Genomic DNA, 18,820 nt, shown 5'->3' on the forward strand with positions numbered 1-18,820 from the left:
AAGCCTGCAGCTCTGCAGGCAGAAGAGACTTGATTCAGTTCCCTTTCTCCCACCAACTTGTATGCAAATAAAGTTTAAATTTGGTTCCTCATTCCAGTTCAGCCAGTGCTGCCCAGCAGTTTGCTTCTCGTAGCAGTTCTAACTATAGAACTGCAAACTCTGATAATGTCTCTTGTTTTGATGGAGGACAAATAGAGGTGTCTGTAGAAGCTAGCCTACTGTACAAAAGTAAATTTGTATTTGTTGCTTTCCCCCCCTTTTTCCTCTGGCTGTGCTCACGCCAGCATATGACCTGGAAGGTTACTCAGAAGGGAATGTGGTCCTTGGGCTGAACAATATTATCAACACTTGATGTAATGGAACAAGATCTCCAGGGATCTATGCTGGAGATCTATCAAACTGTACAATTAGTCGATGGTGAACTCTTGTCACTGTATTGGAAAGGTAAACAGCAAACTTCCTGTTTAAAGGGAACAACCTTTACCACAGTGGAATAAAATTTCTAAGCAGCAACATAGCTGGAACAACATTATACTGGGAAGAGTTATTTGACAACAAAAGCTCTGTACTATATGGGGAAGCTACAAAATATCAGAGTAACAGAACTTTATTACCAAAACATCAAAGACCTCTTGTCCTACCATTTTACTTCTGGCTTATTATGTCACGGGCCTGCTTAGTCTGATGCTAGTAACTGTGTGTGTGTAGCTTAACAGGAAGAAGCCCTAGTTTTACAAAGCAAAGCGAAAGGCCCTGGAAATGTTACTGAAAGCAGCTGTGTCTCAATTTTATGCAGAGCACAAATGACTTCTGGATCCATAGGTGTGATTTACTTCCCCCTACACTTCAGAAGATACAGGGTATACACCCTGCTACTGGTTACTAATAATCACAGAGGCATTATAAGCAAGAAAAGTATCATCTGTGCTACGCATTTCAAGCAGTATCATGCCACTGGAAACAGTCCTGCCTTCTCTCACAGAATCCTGGGAGCTGCAGTTAAAGGGGCTGAGAGTTGTTAGGAGAGACCCCTAATTCCCCTTGCAGAAGCTACAACTCTGAGAGCAGCTTAACAATCAGTCCCGGGAATGGGAGGTCTATGAGGGGAATAGGTTGACTTCCCAGCCCAGGCCCAGCTAATAACTTTAATTCCCGCTTTTGAGCTCCACCCCCCCCCCCACTCAATTATCCTGAATGTGTGGGACGCAGAGGCTGAGACCAGGGCTGGGTTTAGATTTGGTGAGGCCCATTATATGTCCAGCTGTCCTCTGTCAACAACAAATTGTCACTGTTTTTGTGTTGAATATATGCTATATGGTAATTTATGGACCTAATAGGTATCTAAAGCCATTTGCACATTGTTGCCATGCGACCAGTCCATGCAGAATGTAGGCACCCTATATATAGAAATGAGCAAACCAGTGATATTTTAGGGAGCAGGCAGGGCCCATTACTTACAGCGTAGGAGCCTACATAACACAAAACACTGTTGCTGTATGTAGGTTTTATTTTGTTTTTTATCTTATATTTTGGAAATGTACACCCAGGTTTTCTTTCCTTTAAATTTTTGGGGACCTCCAAGAGAGTGGGGCTCTAAGCTACAGTTTTTTTTAGCGTATATACGTAAATCCGGCACTGGCTGAGGCATGCAAAGGGAAACAGAGCGAGATTTCGACCATTAGGGCTTCTGTGCTTTCGACAGCTGCGCGAGGCAGAGGCTCAACAGGTGAAGCCGCCTCTAGCAAAACGACGCAGGGCAGAGGAAAAGCTTCCCTTGCCGTCCTGTGTTGGATAAAAGGCACACAAAAGCCCGGGAAAAAGCGGGGGTCCGAGCATGGCGGAGCCGAGAAGTCCTGGGAGCGCTGGCGACCCAGCTAGCTCCTTCTCCCCCACCCGGCCGGAGCGGGCCAGGGGGCGGCCTCAGTCAGCGCTTGGCTCCCGCCTGCTCCAGCGGATGCGAGTCGCCGCCGCCGCCGCCGAAGGGGCGGGGAAGGGGCTGCGGCCGAGGCGGCCCACGAACGGCAGCCTCGGAGGAGGAGGATGTGGAGCGGCAGCGGCGGCGGCCCCTCAGGAGACCTAAGGCGTCGGACCACTGAGAGCTCGGAGCCGAAGGCCGGTGAGGATTGGGCGCTTCTCGGCCTGAGGGGGCGGCGGGGACGCCGGAGTTCCTCCTCGCCTCAGCTCCACGCACGGCGGCGGGCGCGGGAAGAAAAGAAGCGGGATTCTTCTTCTCAGGCGGAGCCGCTTCTCTAATGGGGGAGAGCGGGAAAGCGCCGCCTCTTCCCCCTCACCCCCCTGGAGCCTTGGGAGCGGCAGGCGGCGGGAAGCAAGGGGGAAGGCTTTCCTCCCTCGGGAGAAGTTTCGGTGCTGCTTTCCCCTCCCGGTCTCCGCTGCCCCTAGAGGCGTCACTCGGGCAGCCCGGCAGCAGCAGCAGGCGAGGAAGAAGACTAGAGGGGGCTGCCGGTCCGTGTCCTTCCTCGCCAGGGCTCCTGGGCCTCCAACAGTCGCCGCCTCGGTTAGAGAGGCAGAAGTTGGGAAGTTCCCTCACTTGTTGACTTCCAACGGTTAAAGGCATAGGAGCCCTGCAGAGAAAAATGCGCGCGCGGGGGGGGGGGGGTGTCCGACGAAGGGAAGTTATTGTAAAAAACAAACACGAAGGGAAAAGTTATTGTACTGCACCCTATACCGGGGCTAGGGGCCCTGGGCTATCCATCAGCCCCCATCAGCCCCAGCCAGCAAGGCCAGTGGTCAGGGAAGGTGGGAGTCTAGCAACATCTAGAGGCCACAGTTCCCCCTTCTCTGCCATATATTGTGACAGGACGTGTTATTATGATTTGTGCTCTTCTTCTTTTGCAAAGTTTCTTTTATTTCATTTTACAGCGTGTATAAAGCAGAAGTATTAACAGCAACAAGATGGAAAACAAAACTATAAAAGAGGCACCTAGAATGAGTCCAGTTGTTGCACATGGGTTAAAACAACAAAAGTCTGAGTAAAGACGGTTGTTGTTTCCAGAATATCAAGGTGACCTGTATTTGTCGATTTAACATGATTTGTTTATCTTGCTTAACTTTAAATAGGACCACTCAGCAGTTTCCAAGGAATGCATTAAAATTATTCGTAGAAGTCCCAAGTTAAAAACAAGGTCATTATAACCAAACTTACAGATGAAAACTATTGACAAAGTTTTTATAAAGTTTTTGTGCAGGCATCATAAAGTGTATAGATAGGGCATTCTGCCTAATGTCAGCTAGTAGGAAGTTTCAGAATGCAGGAGTTGGCAGTCTAAAATATCAATCCCTTACAAGTGTGGAATTTTGTGGCACTTGTAAAAGTACCAGTTCAATATTTATTCATTAATTGTGGAATGATTACAGTCCTGGTTATTTAGGGTTGTTTATATATATATCTATATCTTTTTATCTGTTGCTGTTTCTATGGCATTTTTTGTTGTTACTACCAAAAATGGTAGCAATCAGCTGAAAGTCTAAATTCTGAAGACATTCTTCTAACTTGCCCTTATTGGACCTGTTGCCACATAAGGAATTTACAGGTCATAATGCTGGAATTTGCTCTTTTAGTTATTGTAACAAATAATCATCTAGATAAGCCTTTATGAAGCAAGTGCAGCCAACTCTCAGAAGACTGAAGAAGCTAGATTGGTGGGCAAGATTTATCTATCTGCTTTGATAACTGTATCTTGCAACTTCCCCAATCCCATCTCCAACAAAGAAAACAAACTAACAAAAAATAGATAAGGATTTGTTTATTTAATGGCCCACACTTGCTCCCAAAGGTGCCCAGAGCAGTAAACACTTGTGATTTAAAAAATAATTAAAGATAAAAATATATATTTAAAAACAAAAAACAGTTAAACACAATAAAACATGTAAAACAATTTAAAAACTGATATAGTGAAAACATGTGCCTGGACAGACATGAAACAGAACACTTTTCAGCAGGTGTGTAAGAGAGTATAGTGATGGCACCTGCTTAATGTCAACAGGCATGGAGTTCCAAAGCACAAGTGTTGCAACATAAATTGTACTGATGAAAGTCGTTAAATTTCTTCTTTTGACAACCAAGAGGGGTGCTGTTCCTCAGAGTACTAAAAACACAGTATTTAGAAAAGCATCTTGTAACTACTGTCTGTTCCACTTTGTAAATCCAACTTCAGCTTTGCAAGGGCTGAGAGTTACAGAGGTGGAGTAGCTTTTGGGGGGGGGGGAGCGGGAGGAGGAAACAGTTAAACATTTCTCTCCAAAGCCACTTCACTGATCTTCAAATACAAAAAAAATGGGAGATCTGGGTCATGGATTGTCTGTCCCTGAGGATCAAACTAAATTAATTAAGGTGGCAAACCAAGCGTGGCCAACCATGATCCAATCTCCAATATATATATATTTTGGGGGCGGGGGGGTTAAAAGGAATCATGAGACTGATTTAGATTGGGGCTGCAATTCTGGGGAAAGGATATTTAACCCTTCACCCCCTGCACTAGTTTCCCAATCTCAGTTGCATCCCTCTGAAGCACCCCTCTTTGCACCGCAGAAGAAAATGTGCACATACTGCTCAGACACTCTTTGGGATGAAGAGTGTGGCATCATTTGCAGCCTGCAGTTGTGGAATCATTGTGCCTCATCATTGTGGTTCAGGTGAGCAGGTTTGTAAGCCTTTGCCATATGACTTGGGGTTCATATTCTTGCTGTGTCCTCCAAAGTGTAGCTCTGGAACAGAGTGGGGGGCAAATAAATACCCACAAGAATTGACACACTATTATTGTTTTGTTTGACTCTACTTTTAGCTGGAAAGATATCTGACTTAGAACCTTCAAATTGCACAATACTATGCATAGGTGCCCACTCCTTGGGGCCCTGGGAGTGCAAGCACCCATGAAAATCCCTGTGAAGGGGTCGGGCACCCACAAATTTCAGAACCAGGGCCATGTATGCTGCATGGCACCCACAACCCCCGGGCACCCACAGTCGCGGGATCAAGTTGGCACTCCTGTTAGTATGAATAGTGCTTTGGAAAGTTTAGAAGAGAAATTTTGTGGAAGTGATCTTCCCAGATATCTTAGAGGCCTACTCAGCTGTCCCTATCATATTTCTTGTGAGATCACTAAGCAAGGCAGAACAGCTTATGCTTGCATTTTTCATGTAGCCAGCTCTGACTCTTGATTAAAATCTAGATTGTTAGCTCACTGTATATCCTCTTGTGTCAGACTGGAAAAGGTCAGTACATTCAGATAATATGCATATCAACCAAGAAATAATATACTTTCCACCAAATTCAATGATATTTTTCTGAAAACGATTTCTGGCATATGCAGTGATTTCCAGACTCCTGTGGCAATTTAAAGATATAACAAATTTATTACAGCATAGGCTTTTGGAGACTGATACGTTCTGGTGTTCCTGCTCCTTAAATGCTTCTGTTGTTTCTCTGAATTACAAGTTGCCCATTTTTTATAGCTGTAATACCTAGTGGACTTTTCTGAAGTTTTGTATGTGTCCTTTTCACACGGTAATTCGTACCTCTGTATGTTAATCCATAGATTGCTAATTGCATGGAAATGTCACTGCATGCGTTTTCTCACACATAAAAGTTGTACAATCATTTCTGTATTGAAATAGTTGCAAAGTATTTTCTCAAAAGGGACACGGGTGGCGCTGTGGGTTAAACCACAGAGCCTAGGACTTGCCAATCAGAAGGTCGGCAGTTCGAATCCCTGCGACGGGGTGAGCTCCTGTGGCTCGGTCCCTGCTCCTGCCAACCTAGCAGTTCGAAAGCATGTCAAAGTGCAAGTAGATAAATAGGTACCACTCCAGCGGGAAGGTAAACGGCGTTTCTGTGCGCTGCTGTGGTTCGCCAGAAGCGTCTTTGTTGTGCTGGCCACATGACCCGGAAGCTGTACGCCGGCTCCCTCGGCCAATAAAGTGAGATGAGCGCCGCAACCCCAGAGTCGGTCACGACTGGATCTAATGTTCGGGGGGGTCCCTTTACCTTTACTTATTTTCTCAAACAAGACAAGGGCTGCTCTCCAGCACAGAGTGAAGGATGTTTAAGTGCATTGAAACTAGTCGGCTTTAGCCAGCCTTTTTTTTTTTTGTGGTCATGTAGTACATTGATACCACAATGCCCACACTAAAATAATTTCCTTCCTATTTGTTCTCTTCTCAAACTTCTTCACATTAATTAGAGAAGTGCATTTTATTTCCTCTTCTGTTTTTTTGCTGGTGGATTATGTGATACTTAGACCACTTACATTTTCTATGTAAAGAGTGCTTTTAAAAATACAACCCTCTTCCACAATCATAGAATCATAGAATTGGAAGGTACCCCAAGGGTCATCTAGTCCAGTCCCCTGCAAAGCAGAAAACTAAAGAATCCCTGGCAGATGGCCATTCAACCTCTATTTAAGAAATCCCAAGCAAAGGAGAGTCTACTACCTTCCAAGGTATTCCTTTCCCCTGTTGAACAGCTTTTGCAACAATAACAACAACAACAACAACAGGGGCTGCCCTTCTCCCTCCTCGGGGAAAAGCCCCCAAGAGCCGCACACACGCTCCGTGCGCTCTTTAAAGGGAGTGCGGCTCTTGAGGGATCCTTCCTCCCACTGCCCGGGACAGGCTGCGTGCGGCTATCCCATAAGCCAGGACAGCAAGAGGGATCGCTGTGCAGTGATCCCCCTTGCTGTTCTGGCTTCTGGGATTCAGAATATTTTTTTTCTTGTTTTCCTCCTCCAAAAACTAGGTGCGTCTTATGGTCTGGTGCGTCTTATAGAGCAAAAAATGTGGTAGCAAGAATGGATATTTCTTGGGAATTATTTAGAAATCTGTTCAAATGGTTTGAAAACCTTTTTACCGCATCAATTGCTTATCACATTCACATTAAAGAGGGTCCTCCATTAATCCCACCGCTAGCACATTTAGCCTGATGGCTGATGATGTGGACATTCTACTATGTGAACAAAATATTCAATAACTTGCATAGGATACTGTACACATTGCTGTGTATTTCAAACTGCATGTGCATATAACAACCTGCACTTTCCCTTTATTTCTTGTTGCACTGTATGAGGTAACTAGTTTATCTGAAGAAATTCACCATCTGTTTTAATCCTACAGAGGGCATTCTAACCTTACGATTATTCTGAGTGGATATGTGTCTGGATCATATTTTCTGTTTTAAATATCTTGCATATTTATTTGGATTTTGAGTGTAGAAGGGAAACGTGATCACATGTTATACCTATTATGGAAAAACATAATGAATTTTTAAAAAAGTAAATAGTAAAATAAAAACAGTGCAAATATTCATGAAGACTTTGATGCAGTGCAGTCGCAGCAAATCTTTACTCATATCTTCTCAAAACATCAAGAAACTGTAGGAGCTTTTACACATCTTCCTGTTTGTTTTTGTGTAGTCATGTGAACCGTCTTTGCCAAGAGAAGAATTCTTTAAATAGTGAAGTCTTTGGAACCCATTTTAAAGCCTCCTTTGGGTGTTCCCTTTTCAGTTTTAGTCATAGTCCCCCAGAGAGTCAAAAGGCTTTCAGTTCCAATATAATGCCTACACTGTTTCACTGGAATTTTTTTTAAAAAGATCTCCATCAATAGACTTCTTTGTCTCTTCAGCTGAAGAAGCCCAGGAAGTCCTTAAGTCGGACAGATACTTTATTAAGTAGCCATCACCCGATCAGATGTCTGATTCAGTAAATGACATGCTTTTTTTTTTTTTGGACACTTCCATAGCCAAATATTGCTTGACTGAAGAATTTTATTTATATGAGCGATTAACAGTCTGATCCTCTGCATGCTTACTTAGAAGTAAGTCCAACTGAATTCAGTGGGAGCTTAGTTTTAAATAAAAGCAGATACAATTTTATCCTGAATAAATACTTACTAACAAAGAAAAAGAAATTGCCAGTGTGTGTTTACCAAACAGAAGGAAAATCCCCGAAACTTATATGGCCAGATGTTGAGTGCACTTTGCGGATCAAGTGAAATTTGAGTAGTTTTAATATATGGGGACAACTTTTGTAAACTTCAGTATGTTTATAAATTTGCAGCCCAATCCAAGGCATAAGTATGCTCTATTGGGCTTGATGGGGCTTACTGCTATGTAAGTGGGATTTTAGGACTGTAGTCTCAGTGTGTAAAGTGGTTCCAAGGGAAGATTAATAACATTGAATTGTAGGTATCCAAGTTGAACATCTTTGCTTTTGTCATAACTTATCCAGCCAAATTCTATTAGCTTTGTCAGCTTGTTGCTGTATTTGGCTCATGCCCTCCACTGCTTTTGCAAATTTGGAGAAACCTGCCTCTGTTTTGATGACACTGCATGCAGCAATACTTCTGCTTCCCTTTTTCGTGCATGATACAGATGTAAACAAGTAACTTGCATGGAATGGAAACAAAAGTGTTGGGTTTGTTGTTCTTGAGGCTGATTGATTCCTTTTGCTCTTTAATGATTCTTGAAGTTCCATACTCTTGTATAGGGATTTAATTTTTTTTTTACTGGTAAGTTGTTATTTCGGTGTCAAGCTGGTAAAATGTGGGCTGGATGAGGTTGTTGTTAGGAGGCTTTATAGCTGGTTGGCTGGCTGAACCCAAAGAGTGCTCACTAATGGTTCCTCAGCATCCTGGAAAAAAGTGTCAAGTAGGGTGCCATGAGGTTCTGTCCTGGGCCTGTTGTTGTTCAACATCTTTATAAATGTCTTAGAAGAAGGAGTTGAAGGGATGCTAATCAAATTTGCAGATGATGTCAAACTGGAAGGGGCAGCTAATGCTGCAGAAGACAGAATCGGGATTCAATATAATAATAATAATAATAATAATAATAATAATAATAATAATAATATTTTTTTTTAATTTGTATCCTGTCTTCCCTGCCTGTGACCTTAATAGATTGAAGAACTGGACCCAAACTAACAAAAACAATTTTAATAGGGACAAATGTAAGCTGCTCAACTTATGGAGCCATCACCCTTTTTTTGTTTAAGAAATTAAAGGCAGCTGGATGGTGGAGAACCTTGAAGAATTTTGAAGGCAATGATGAAATGGTTGTACAAGATCTGGGAGCAGACAGGAAAACAGTGCAGGGATTTATAAAGGAATTTGCATAGTCAGAGTGACAGTAGAGGCAAATAATTTTGGCAGCAGGGTGGTAGATAGAGGTGATAGGGCAGTGGAAGGCTAGACAGAAGATTGCAGCAGTCAAGGTGAAAGGTGACTAGCGTGTGCAACAGTATTTTTGCTGAGAGGACAGAGAAAGGGTTACAATATTTGTAATGTTAAAGAACATACTATCACAATTGGACATCTACAGCTGAGATGTCAGAGATGGAGCAGTTCTTGGTGAAGTGAAGATCAAGAGAATATTATCATGCTCTAGTTCTGTGAGTCCAAGGGGATTTTTAGGGTTGTACTTCCTCAAAAAGTTGGCAACCATGGTGCATGATTAGCTGCTTTTGAAGCTCCCCTTGAGTTCAGAAGAGGTTTTTTGTGTTTCTGTTTGTTCAAATGGAAATATCTAAAATTCCACTGGGATACCAGAAGCCTCTGTCACAAGCCCAAACTCTCTAGCAGGGTGCTCAGAGCACTGATAGTAACTAGAAAGAACAATGTTTTTCAGTGACTTGGAAAGTGAATGTCCATGTTGTTTGGTTGACAGGGTCAATTCATTTTTTGCACAATAATAAATAAGATAATGACCTACTGTGTCATATTAATAATGCTTGATCTGAAAGGTCAAGCAATTTTCCATTTGGTTAATTCATTTACATGGGGAAAACCACAAGCATTAACTCAGGGTCATATAGACAGTTTTGAGAGAAGTGTGTTTACTCTGTATTTAAATTCATGTTAAATTTTAAACCAGGTTACTTTTCAAGAGGTGTATGAATGTAGCTGAAACAGAAGAATAAAAATGATCTGATTAAAAAAACATTTTGGTTTGAAAGGGTCTTGAGCAAGGGGCCTTCCGGTGGGCCCTTCCAAAGTCCAGCAGAGAACAGATAGAGATGGGCAGAAGGGATGGGTGGTGGCATTGAAAGCAGCACAGCTGCCTCAGTACTTTCTCAGCCCAGCCCCTGATGGCACCACCTGAGAAAAGTGCCTCACCCCTCATGGTTTTTAAATATATATATATATATATATATATATATATATATATATATATTTGTTTTCGTAGATTTTCACGGGTACAGGAATGCAGGTTTTGGTGTCTTCGGGTGTCTTCCCGTGTAAGAGTTGGGGTGTCTAGGCGACGTTTCGACGAGGTCTCACTCGTCATCTTCAGGCTGGTGCTTTCGGCTTCTTGTTACTGGAACAGAGCAGGATCTCAGTGTTTGAGTTCCTATAAATACTGTTGAGGGGGTGTGGTTCCTATAAATACTGTTGAGGGGGTGTGGTTCCATTTGAACCACACCCCCTCAACAGTATTTATAGGAACTCAAACACTGAGATCCTGCTCTGTTCCAGTAACAAGAAGCCGAAAGCACCAGCCTGAAGATGACGAGTGAGACCTCGTCGAAACGTCGAAACGTCGCCTAGACACCCCAACTCTTACACGGGAAGACACCCGAAGACACCAAAACCTGCATATATATATATATATATATATATATATATATATATGCTTTCGTAGATTTTCACGGGTACAGGAATGCAGGTTTTGGTGTCTTCGGGTGTCTTCCCGTGTAAGAGTTGGGGTGTCTAGGCGACGTTTCGACGAGGTCTCACTCGTCATCTTCAGGCTGGTGCTTTCGGCTTCTTGTTACTGGAACAGAGCAGGATCTCAGTGTTTGAGTTCCTATAAATACTGTTGAGGGGGTGTGGTGTATAGCCTCCAACGTTCTGGGCAGAGAGGAAGTTCCCAGGTTAGTGTGTCTTTTCTTCTTTTGTTCATTAATTACTTGAGGGATATCTTGAGTGATTTCTTGAGTGATATTCTGAGTACCACTTAGGAGGGTCATTAGGTGTGGATTAGTTGCTAAAGCTTTCGTGTCTTGACCTCTTGAGCTTGTGAAGAGTTTTTTCTGAGAAGATGGCTGTACTGCACTTAGTTGTGCTCTGGCTTGGCTTCGTGTATAGGGGCGAGCTGTGGTTTTGTGCCCTGTGCCAGCCAGATCTGTGTAGGGATTGCAGGGGGGTGCAGCATCCGGAGGTGCCACTATGGTTTGGCTACTGGATGGTGTCTGTAATTTATCTGTGGAGAGGGTCTGGGTTTGGGTCTGGTGTGGTTGATTGGAGATGGCGTTCTGTGTGCCTCTGGTTCTGGTGTCGGTTTTTGTGGGGAGGGCTATTTTCCAGATGTCTGGCAGGCGGGACGTATCGTCACGCTTGTTCATGTTGTGAGGGTGTTTCTCTATCTCGATGGCTTCCATGATTATTCTCTTGTGGTGGTGTTCCATGTTAAAGAGCAATTTGGAATCTGAAAAATTAATTTCGTGTCCTGTTTCTTTCATGTGTTGGTAAAGAGAGGAAGTTTTTTCTTCTTTTTTGACGGCATTCTTGTGTTCTGCGATACGTGCATTTATTCGTCTGTTTGTTTGTCCAATGTACGTGGCTGGGCAGACTTTGCAGGGTATTTCATAGACCCCTTGGTTTTCTAACTGGATTTTATCTTTGGGGTTTCTGAGGATATTGGCTATTTTTTGGTTGGTGCAAAAGGCTGTTTTGATATTGTGTTTATGGAGGATTTTGCTAATTTTATCTGTAGTGCCCTTGATATAAGGAAGGAGGGCCATGCCATTGTTTTCTTCTGTGTCTTGGTTTTTGGGGGGTGTTTCTTTTTGGATTAGCTTCGTAACCCTGCAAAACCAGCAAAACAGGGTTACGAAGGGATACCAGCAAAACAGGGTTACGAAGGGATACCAGCAAAACAGGGTTACGAAGCTAATCCAAAAAGAAACACCCCCCAAAAACCAAGACACAGAAGAAAACAATGGCATGGCCCTCCTTCCTTATATCAAGGGCACTACAGATAAAATTAGCAAAATCCTCCATAAACACAATATCAAAACAGCCTTTTGCACCAACCAAAAAATAGCCAATATCCTCAGAAACCCCAAAGATAAAATCCAGTTAGAAAACCAAGGGGTCTATGAAATACCCTGCAAAGTCTGCCCAGCCACGTACATTGGACAAACAAACAGACGAATAAATGCACGTATCGCAGAACACAAGAATGCCGTCAAAAAAGAAGAAAAAACTTCCTCTCTTTACCAACACATGAAAGAAACAGGACACGAAATTAATTTTTCAGATTCCAAATTGCTCTTTAACATGGAACACCACCACAAGAGAATAATCATGGAAGCCATCGAGATAGAGAAACACCCTCACAACATGAACAAGCGTGACGATACGTCCCGCCTGCCAGACATCTGGAAAATAGCCCTCCCCACAAAAACCGACACCAGAACCAGAGGCACACAGAACGCCATCTCCAATCAACCACACCAGACCCAAACCCAGACCCTCTCCACAGATAAATTACAGACACCATCCAGTAGCCAAACCATAGTGGCACCTCCGGATGCTGCACCCCCCTGCAATCCCTACACAGATCTGGCTGGCACAGGGCACAAAACCACAGCTCGCCCCTATACACGAAGCCAAGCCAGAGCACAACTAAGTGCAGTACAGCCATCTTCTCAGAAAAAACTCTTCACAAGCTCAAGAGGTCAAGACACGAAAGCTTTAGCAACTAATCCACACCTAATGACCCTCCTAAGTGGTACTCAGAATATCACTCAAGAAATCACTCAAGATATCCCTCAAGTAATTAATGAACAAAAGAAGAAAAGACACACTAACCTGGGAACTTCCTCTCTGCCCAGAACGTTGGAGGCTATACACCACACCCCCTCAACAGTATTTATAGGAACTCAAACACTGAGATCCTGCTCTGTTCCAGTAACAAGAAGCCGAAAGCACCAGCCTGAAGATGACGAGTGAGACCTCGTCGAAACGTCGCCTAGACACCCCAACTCTTACACGGGAAGACACCCGAAGACACCAAAACCTGCATATATATATATATATATATATATATATATATATATATATATATATATATATTATTAAAGATTTCTTGGTTTACAAAAGTATGTGCAATGTCTCTTTTTTCAAGTTACATTTTCTACAGATCAGTTTCATTTGTTGAGACATTAGTGCGGGCATAGGCAAACTCGGTCCTCCAGGTGTTTTGGGACTACAATTCCCACCATCCCTGACCACTGGTCCTGTTAGCTAGGGATGATGGGAGTTGTAGTCCCAAAACATCTGGAGGGCTGAGTTTGCCTGTGCCTGCATTAGTGTTACATTAGGAAGAAAAGGGGAAAAGAGGTGGAGGGGGCCATGGTGAGTGGGGGTGGAGTTGGGTGGTGATGTTTCTATTTTACTTAATGTATGTGTGGGGTTTTGTGTCAGCGTCACTTGTGCGGGTTCTGTTCACTATTCGCTTGTGTTTCTTTGGTGGTGAGAGAGGTTGGGGTTGGCCTAGGGTGTGGTTGTTTGTTTGTGATTGGCTGTGGTGAAGTTTGTTTTCATATGTAAGTGGGGTGGGTGGAGCCTCACCCTCCCGTATAGGATTTCAGCCTTAGGAATCGATCGGCTGTTAATATCTCATTGATTTTTCTCGTTATTTATTTTGTGAATTTATATTCTGTCCTTCAGTATAAATTAATATTAGAATACTGGCTTTCAATAATATCCAGCAGAAAAATAGAACTTTTAAAATTTGCTACATAACATATTGAAAGGTGATGTTATCAAGTTCTTACAATTTCTAAAAGATTGCTCATTCCAGATTTGAGAATGTGTTCAAAATAATTTAATATATTTTTTAAAACTGTATCTGGGTGTTTTAGGATTAGTTTTCCATCAACTTTACGCTTGTCTCTGTCTTTAACCTGAAATCAATTTCCCTAACCAGCTCTCACAAGTAGTTAACAATGGAATAATTCCATTTTAAATATGCTTAAGATGGGTATTTATGTTTTGAGCTTTGGTGGGAAGGGAATAGTGAGAGAATAAACCCCTGTAATATCTTACAGTATATTACTGTTTTAGTATCATGATTGTGAGCCCAATCACTAGGAAATTCCTTCTGTGAATTATGCCATGGGGGGGGGGGGAGAAAGCATCTTAAAGAGTAATTAGTTCACTTTAAATGGTTTTGCAAATGCACGTGCTCCTTCCTCTGCCTTCCTTCCATTCTTTAAGTATCTGGATAACATGTCCTGATTCTGCTATGTGATCTTATGTGATCCTGTGCATTACATTATATTGTAGTTTTGAATATGCAGTAAATATATTGGAACAGCCAAAGTAGTATAATTGGGATAGCTAGAGATCAGTCACAATCCAGATTTTTATTAAATTGAATGGCCAAATTTTGGACATATCTGACTTATTGACCTGAAATGGCAGCTTCAGTGTTTGTTGTCTTATTCTCATTATAGGCAATCACTACTGAGTTGCTAGGAGAAGATTGCTTTCTATTTCAGTAAACTCAATTCTCATTCCAAATGGACTGTGTGTCAGACACTTAATTTGCAATATATTCCCTTGGTGAAATTAAAAATTCAAATAGTTCAGCTGGAACACTCAAACTGTGCTTGTTTCTTAAATTGGCCTCTGTTGGCGTGTTGTTGTGCTGCCTTTTATCTGCCTGATGAGTCTTATACTGAAGCACTCACCAGGTGTTTTGACAGAAGCGAGTGGCGTTGAGGCCAAAGATTTGTCTTTCAGCCAATAGCTTGAGACATGAGTGACTTATTAAATAGTTCCTCAAAGGCGACAGTCATACAAGACATCACATTCTACCAGGTAATGCTACCCGTTAAAATATTGTTAAAACCCTATATTTTCAGCAAAAACCATTTTGTATACAAGTAGCCTAACTCCAACAAGTTTGACTTAACCTAACAGAGCTTACTTTGAAGTAAATTAGAGACCTAAATTTTCAAGCTATCCTCTGCTTCGGATTGTCAGATAATCAGACCAAATCATTGAGTACTGGACTGGAATCTTTTTCCAGCTGTTTTTGTTGGATATACAGTACACCTGTGCAGTAAATACAGTACAAAGTGATGTAAAAAAATACACATACAGGGTTGGTCTTCTTAATGTGAGGGGCATGTGTGAAGTAGAAAACTGAACTACAGTAAATTATTTTATAGGCAGCTGTTAAGTTAGCATTGAGAGCCAGGAGTCACTGCAGGGGTCTGAGTGAGGAGCAAAGCCATAAGTCAGGTGAGAGCCGGGAAGACAGCTATTGCCCATCGAAACCTCAGCCTAAACAGGAAGCCTTTTATAGTTTGTCTGGCCTATGGGAGCCCAATGGTTAGCCTGGATCGATCTGGCCAGAATCTACAATCACTTTACTGTCCAGGGACATGACCCAAACTGCAGTTCTGGTGGTTCCCTATACAGGTCAGCCAGTTGCTCATAGTATTGAGTGTTTCCAGTCCTTGACCTGGTTGCTCCTTGCAGTATAAAAGCTGAATTTTTTTTTACTACATATTTTAATGATTAATAGTAAGGTTCAAATTACTGATGTGGACATCCAGAACCTTAATTAAAACTGTATCATTAGGCAGCTTGTTTCTCTTGGATTCAGGAATGGCTGACGTTGAAAAATACCGACTTGCTGGATCTAGAAGGATTCAATAATAGATATGGTTGGCATGCCTATTTGGAATACTAGAAGGTTAAAGTCCACAAAGGTTTTCGGAACCATGTGATTAGGAAACTGTTATATATGGTGTGGGCTAAATATAAGGACTTTACTAGAACCAAAAATGCCATGGTGGATTTCACCGACAGAAGCATTCTCAGTTTAAAAAAAACAAAAAACACGAGAAGAAATTGGGCAACTTATCAAGATCTATTGGAGCAGGAAAATAAGGTTTTGTTTTTTTTAAATGAAGAAATTCAGACCCATTTGACTGATTGCAATATTTCCAGCTAAATGAAACATTCCAAAAGGACAAACAGAAAGGCTTATCCACAGAAATTTTAAGACTTGAGAAAGACCTAATACAAACACAAAAAAGCCACTCTCTAAAATGTACAGACTTCTCCTAGACTGGGAGGTCAAGGAGGAAGAAGTAAAATCTGTTATGGTACAATGGGCCGGAGATTTTGGTTACAACATCCAAATGGAATCATGGGAAAGGTTGTGGAGGGAGGACCTGAAATTTACTGAGTGCTGCGCTTTGAAAGAGAATTTCATGAAAATGTTCTACAGGGTAAGGAAACTTTTTATGTATGCAGTAGCAGCAACAAGAATTCTGATTGCTAAGGTATGGAAAGGAGATTCTACTCCCTCAAAATTAGGCTGGCAGAATAAAATATTAGAATATGCAGAGCTAGCAAGATTAACAACAAGATTCCAAGGCCATACAGATCAATTTTTTAATAAAGAGTGGAATATTTACAGAGAATATCTAAAAGAACATTGTAATAATCTAAATTCTTTGGCAGGCCTGGATTGACTTCTGTATAAAATAAGAGACTTTTACAAAATTAACACAACTGAACAACCTGTGAGAGAGAACGTTAAGTGCACAGTTGTAATGTAATTTAGGAACCACAATGTGGGGATTGGAAGTTGTTAAGTTGTGGGTGAACATATCAGACAACACAGTGATTCTTCAAACAGCTCTTGTTTATTCACAGGGCAGAACAGAACTGAACTGCTTATATAGATCTCCAGTACAACGTAACTGTAGCAACTTTCTAAAACTATCCAATCACTGAACGTCACTTTCAATCCCTTATTTGCATAACTATCTACAGTATCCCCCTGCTGGCCCAGGGTGAGAACTTTAGTACATAACAGAAGTCATGTTGGAATTCATGACATGTGAATCCAATCTTTTCTTTTTTTGTAATGAGTGTTGATTTTGGATTGCCTTTTGTTGATCGTTACATACCGTATTTTTCGCCCTATAGGACGCACTTTCCCCCCTCCAAAAATGAAGGCGAAATGTGTGTGCGTCCGATGTGGCAAATGCAGGCTTTCGCTGAAGCCTAGAGAGCGAGAGGGGTCGGTGCGCACCGACCCCTCTCGCTCTCCAGGCTTCAGGAGAGCCCCAGCGCCAGCCCCACAAGGTCGGGGGACAGAGGGAGGCGGAACACTGCCATCCCGCTGTCTCCCGAAGTGGTTTGGAGGCTGACGGCGGGGAGACCCCGCCGCCAGCCCCGCAAGCTCCGGGGACAGTGGAGAGGCGCAGTGTGTCTCCCCGCTGTCCCTGGACCTGATCTGAAGGCGGGCAGTGGGGAGAAGAGCGCTTCTCCCCGCTTCCTGCCCCGCAAGCTCCGGGGACAGCTGGGAGGTGCAGGTCCCCGGGACCTGACATCTTTCCGCAGGGCCTGTAAGACAGAGTTGTTCCGCCAGGCCTTTGGTCAGGGCGCAGCCTGACTCCCTCCTCTGGCAACCTGCACAGAATTTTGCTTAATTGGTTGCCATCAATTTGATTTAATTAATTTTTATAATGAAATATTTTTAGATTGTGTGACTATTTATTGTGTGATTATTTGATTGTTGTTAGCCGCCCTGAGCCCGGCTTTGGCTGGGGAGGGGGGGATATAAATAAAATTTATTATTATTATTATTATTATTATTATCTCAAGGTGGGCAGTGGGGAGAAGAGCGCTTCTCCCCGCTGCCGGCCTCGCAAGCTCCGGGGACAGCTGGGAGGCGCAGCGCGTCTCCCGGCTGTCCCCGGACCTGATCTGAAGGCGGGCTGCGGGGAGAAGAGCACTTCTCCCCGCTGCCGGCCCCACAAGCGCCTGGGGGGGGAAAATAATTTTTTCCCCTTTATTTCCCCCCCAAAAAACTTGATGCGTCCTATGGGCCGGTGCGTCCTATGGGGCGAAAAATACGGTATTTTGTTTTGTACTTGTTTTGTTTTTAAGACCAATAAAGCATTTTTTCTTTTTTCTTTTTAAAAAACCTTTAGTTCTGTGTCGGTTTATGCCTTCTCTGGTACTTTCTTCCAGAAGACTAGGTGTACATTTTTGGTGTATCCCCCCTGTGGAAGCATTGGAAGCTGAACTGGATAAAAAAATCCTACAGGGTAGATCAGTGGTTCCCCCCAAAATTTCCTCAGTCTGCTTGAAAATTGCTGAGGGTCTTGGTATGCCACTTAGTGATTTTTTTCTGCCTGTGGTAGCAATTGTAATGTGTTGTGCTATTTGCTGTTAGGATTTTTAATTGCATTTTAACAGATATATTGTGGACCACCTGAATGAAGCTTACAGATCACTGGTGGTCCATGGACCACAGTTTCGGAAGCCCATGGGGAGAGGAGAGAGTGTTTGCATCTGAAATGATGCAAGCCTACTCCTAGTGTTGTTTCCTACTAGAACTCTGATCAGCAAGGTAAAATGTTGTTCTTTAACCCAAACAGTTTAAGTGGCTTGCTTAAAGTTAAACCATGACTACTTGCAGCAGACGGTATCTTCTGGGAATAGGAAATTTACAAGAAGGATCTTTCCTCTAGTTAAGAGTAATGTGAATAACAGGAAGCCACTTGCCAGCTGGTGTTCCTCCTGTTTCCAAAAGTGTGCAGTGTCGCTGCTTTCTGAATATGCACTTCTCTACTGTAGTGTGCCATTTAAAGACATGTTCAACGGGACTGAAAGCAGCAAAGGATTTTTCAGTCTTATAAGAAGCTATCGTTTAATGATATATTACAGCAATGGTATATATTGCTCTTAAATTTTGCACTCTGTGTATGTGGGTGTGTTTAAATGAACAGGTGGTATTTCAGCCTTTGTAACCTTTGTGCAGCAAGGT

At 42.7% G+C, this 18,820-nt stretch overlaps 1 protein-coding gene across 6 annotated transcripts in view; it reads left to right on the forward strand.

The window, feature by feature from the left end:
- The first annotated feature begins 1,913 nt into the window (after window positions 1-1,913).
- The window catches only part of DISC1 (DISC1 scaffold protein), a 162,228-nt gene continuing 145,321 nt past the window's right edge, over window positions 1,914-18,820 (forward strand). Inside the window, exons 1-3 of one of the 6 annotated variants that reach the window (XM_081186208.1) lie at window positions 1,919-2,116; window positions 2,881-3,022; window positions 4,550-4,653. In XM_081186208.1, coding sequence (XP_081042334.1) covers window positions 4,587-4,653 — 67 coding nt within the window. In that variant the 5' untranslated portion in view covers window positions 1,919-2,116; window positions 2,881-3,022; window positions 4,550-4,586. Of the gene's footprint in view, window positions 2,117-2,880; window positions 3,023-4,549; window positions 4,654-18,249; window positions 18,404-18,820 lie in introns of all 6 variants that reach the window. The other 5 variants (XM_081186210.1, XM_081186211.1, XM_081186209.1 and 2 more) reach the window with 5 other exon arrangements.

Source organism: Podarcis bocagei (assembly GCF_964188305.1).
Source record: "Podarcis bocagei genome assembly, chromosome: 3".
NCBI lineage: Eukaryota > Metazoa > Chordata > Lepidosauria > Squamata > Lacertidae > Podarcis > Podarcis bocagei.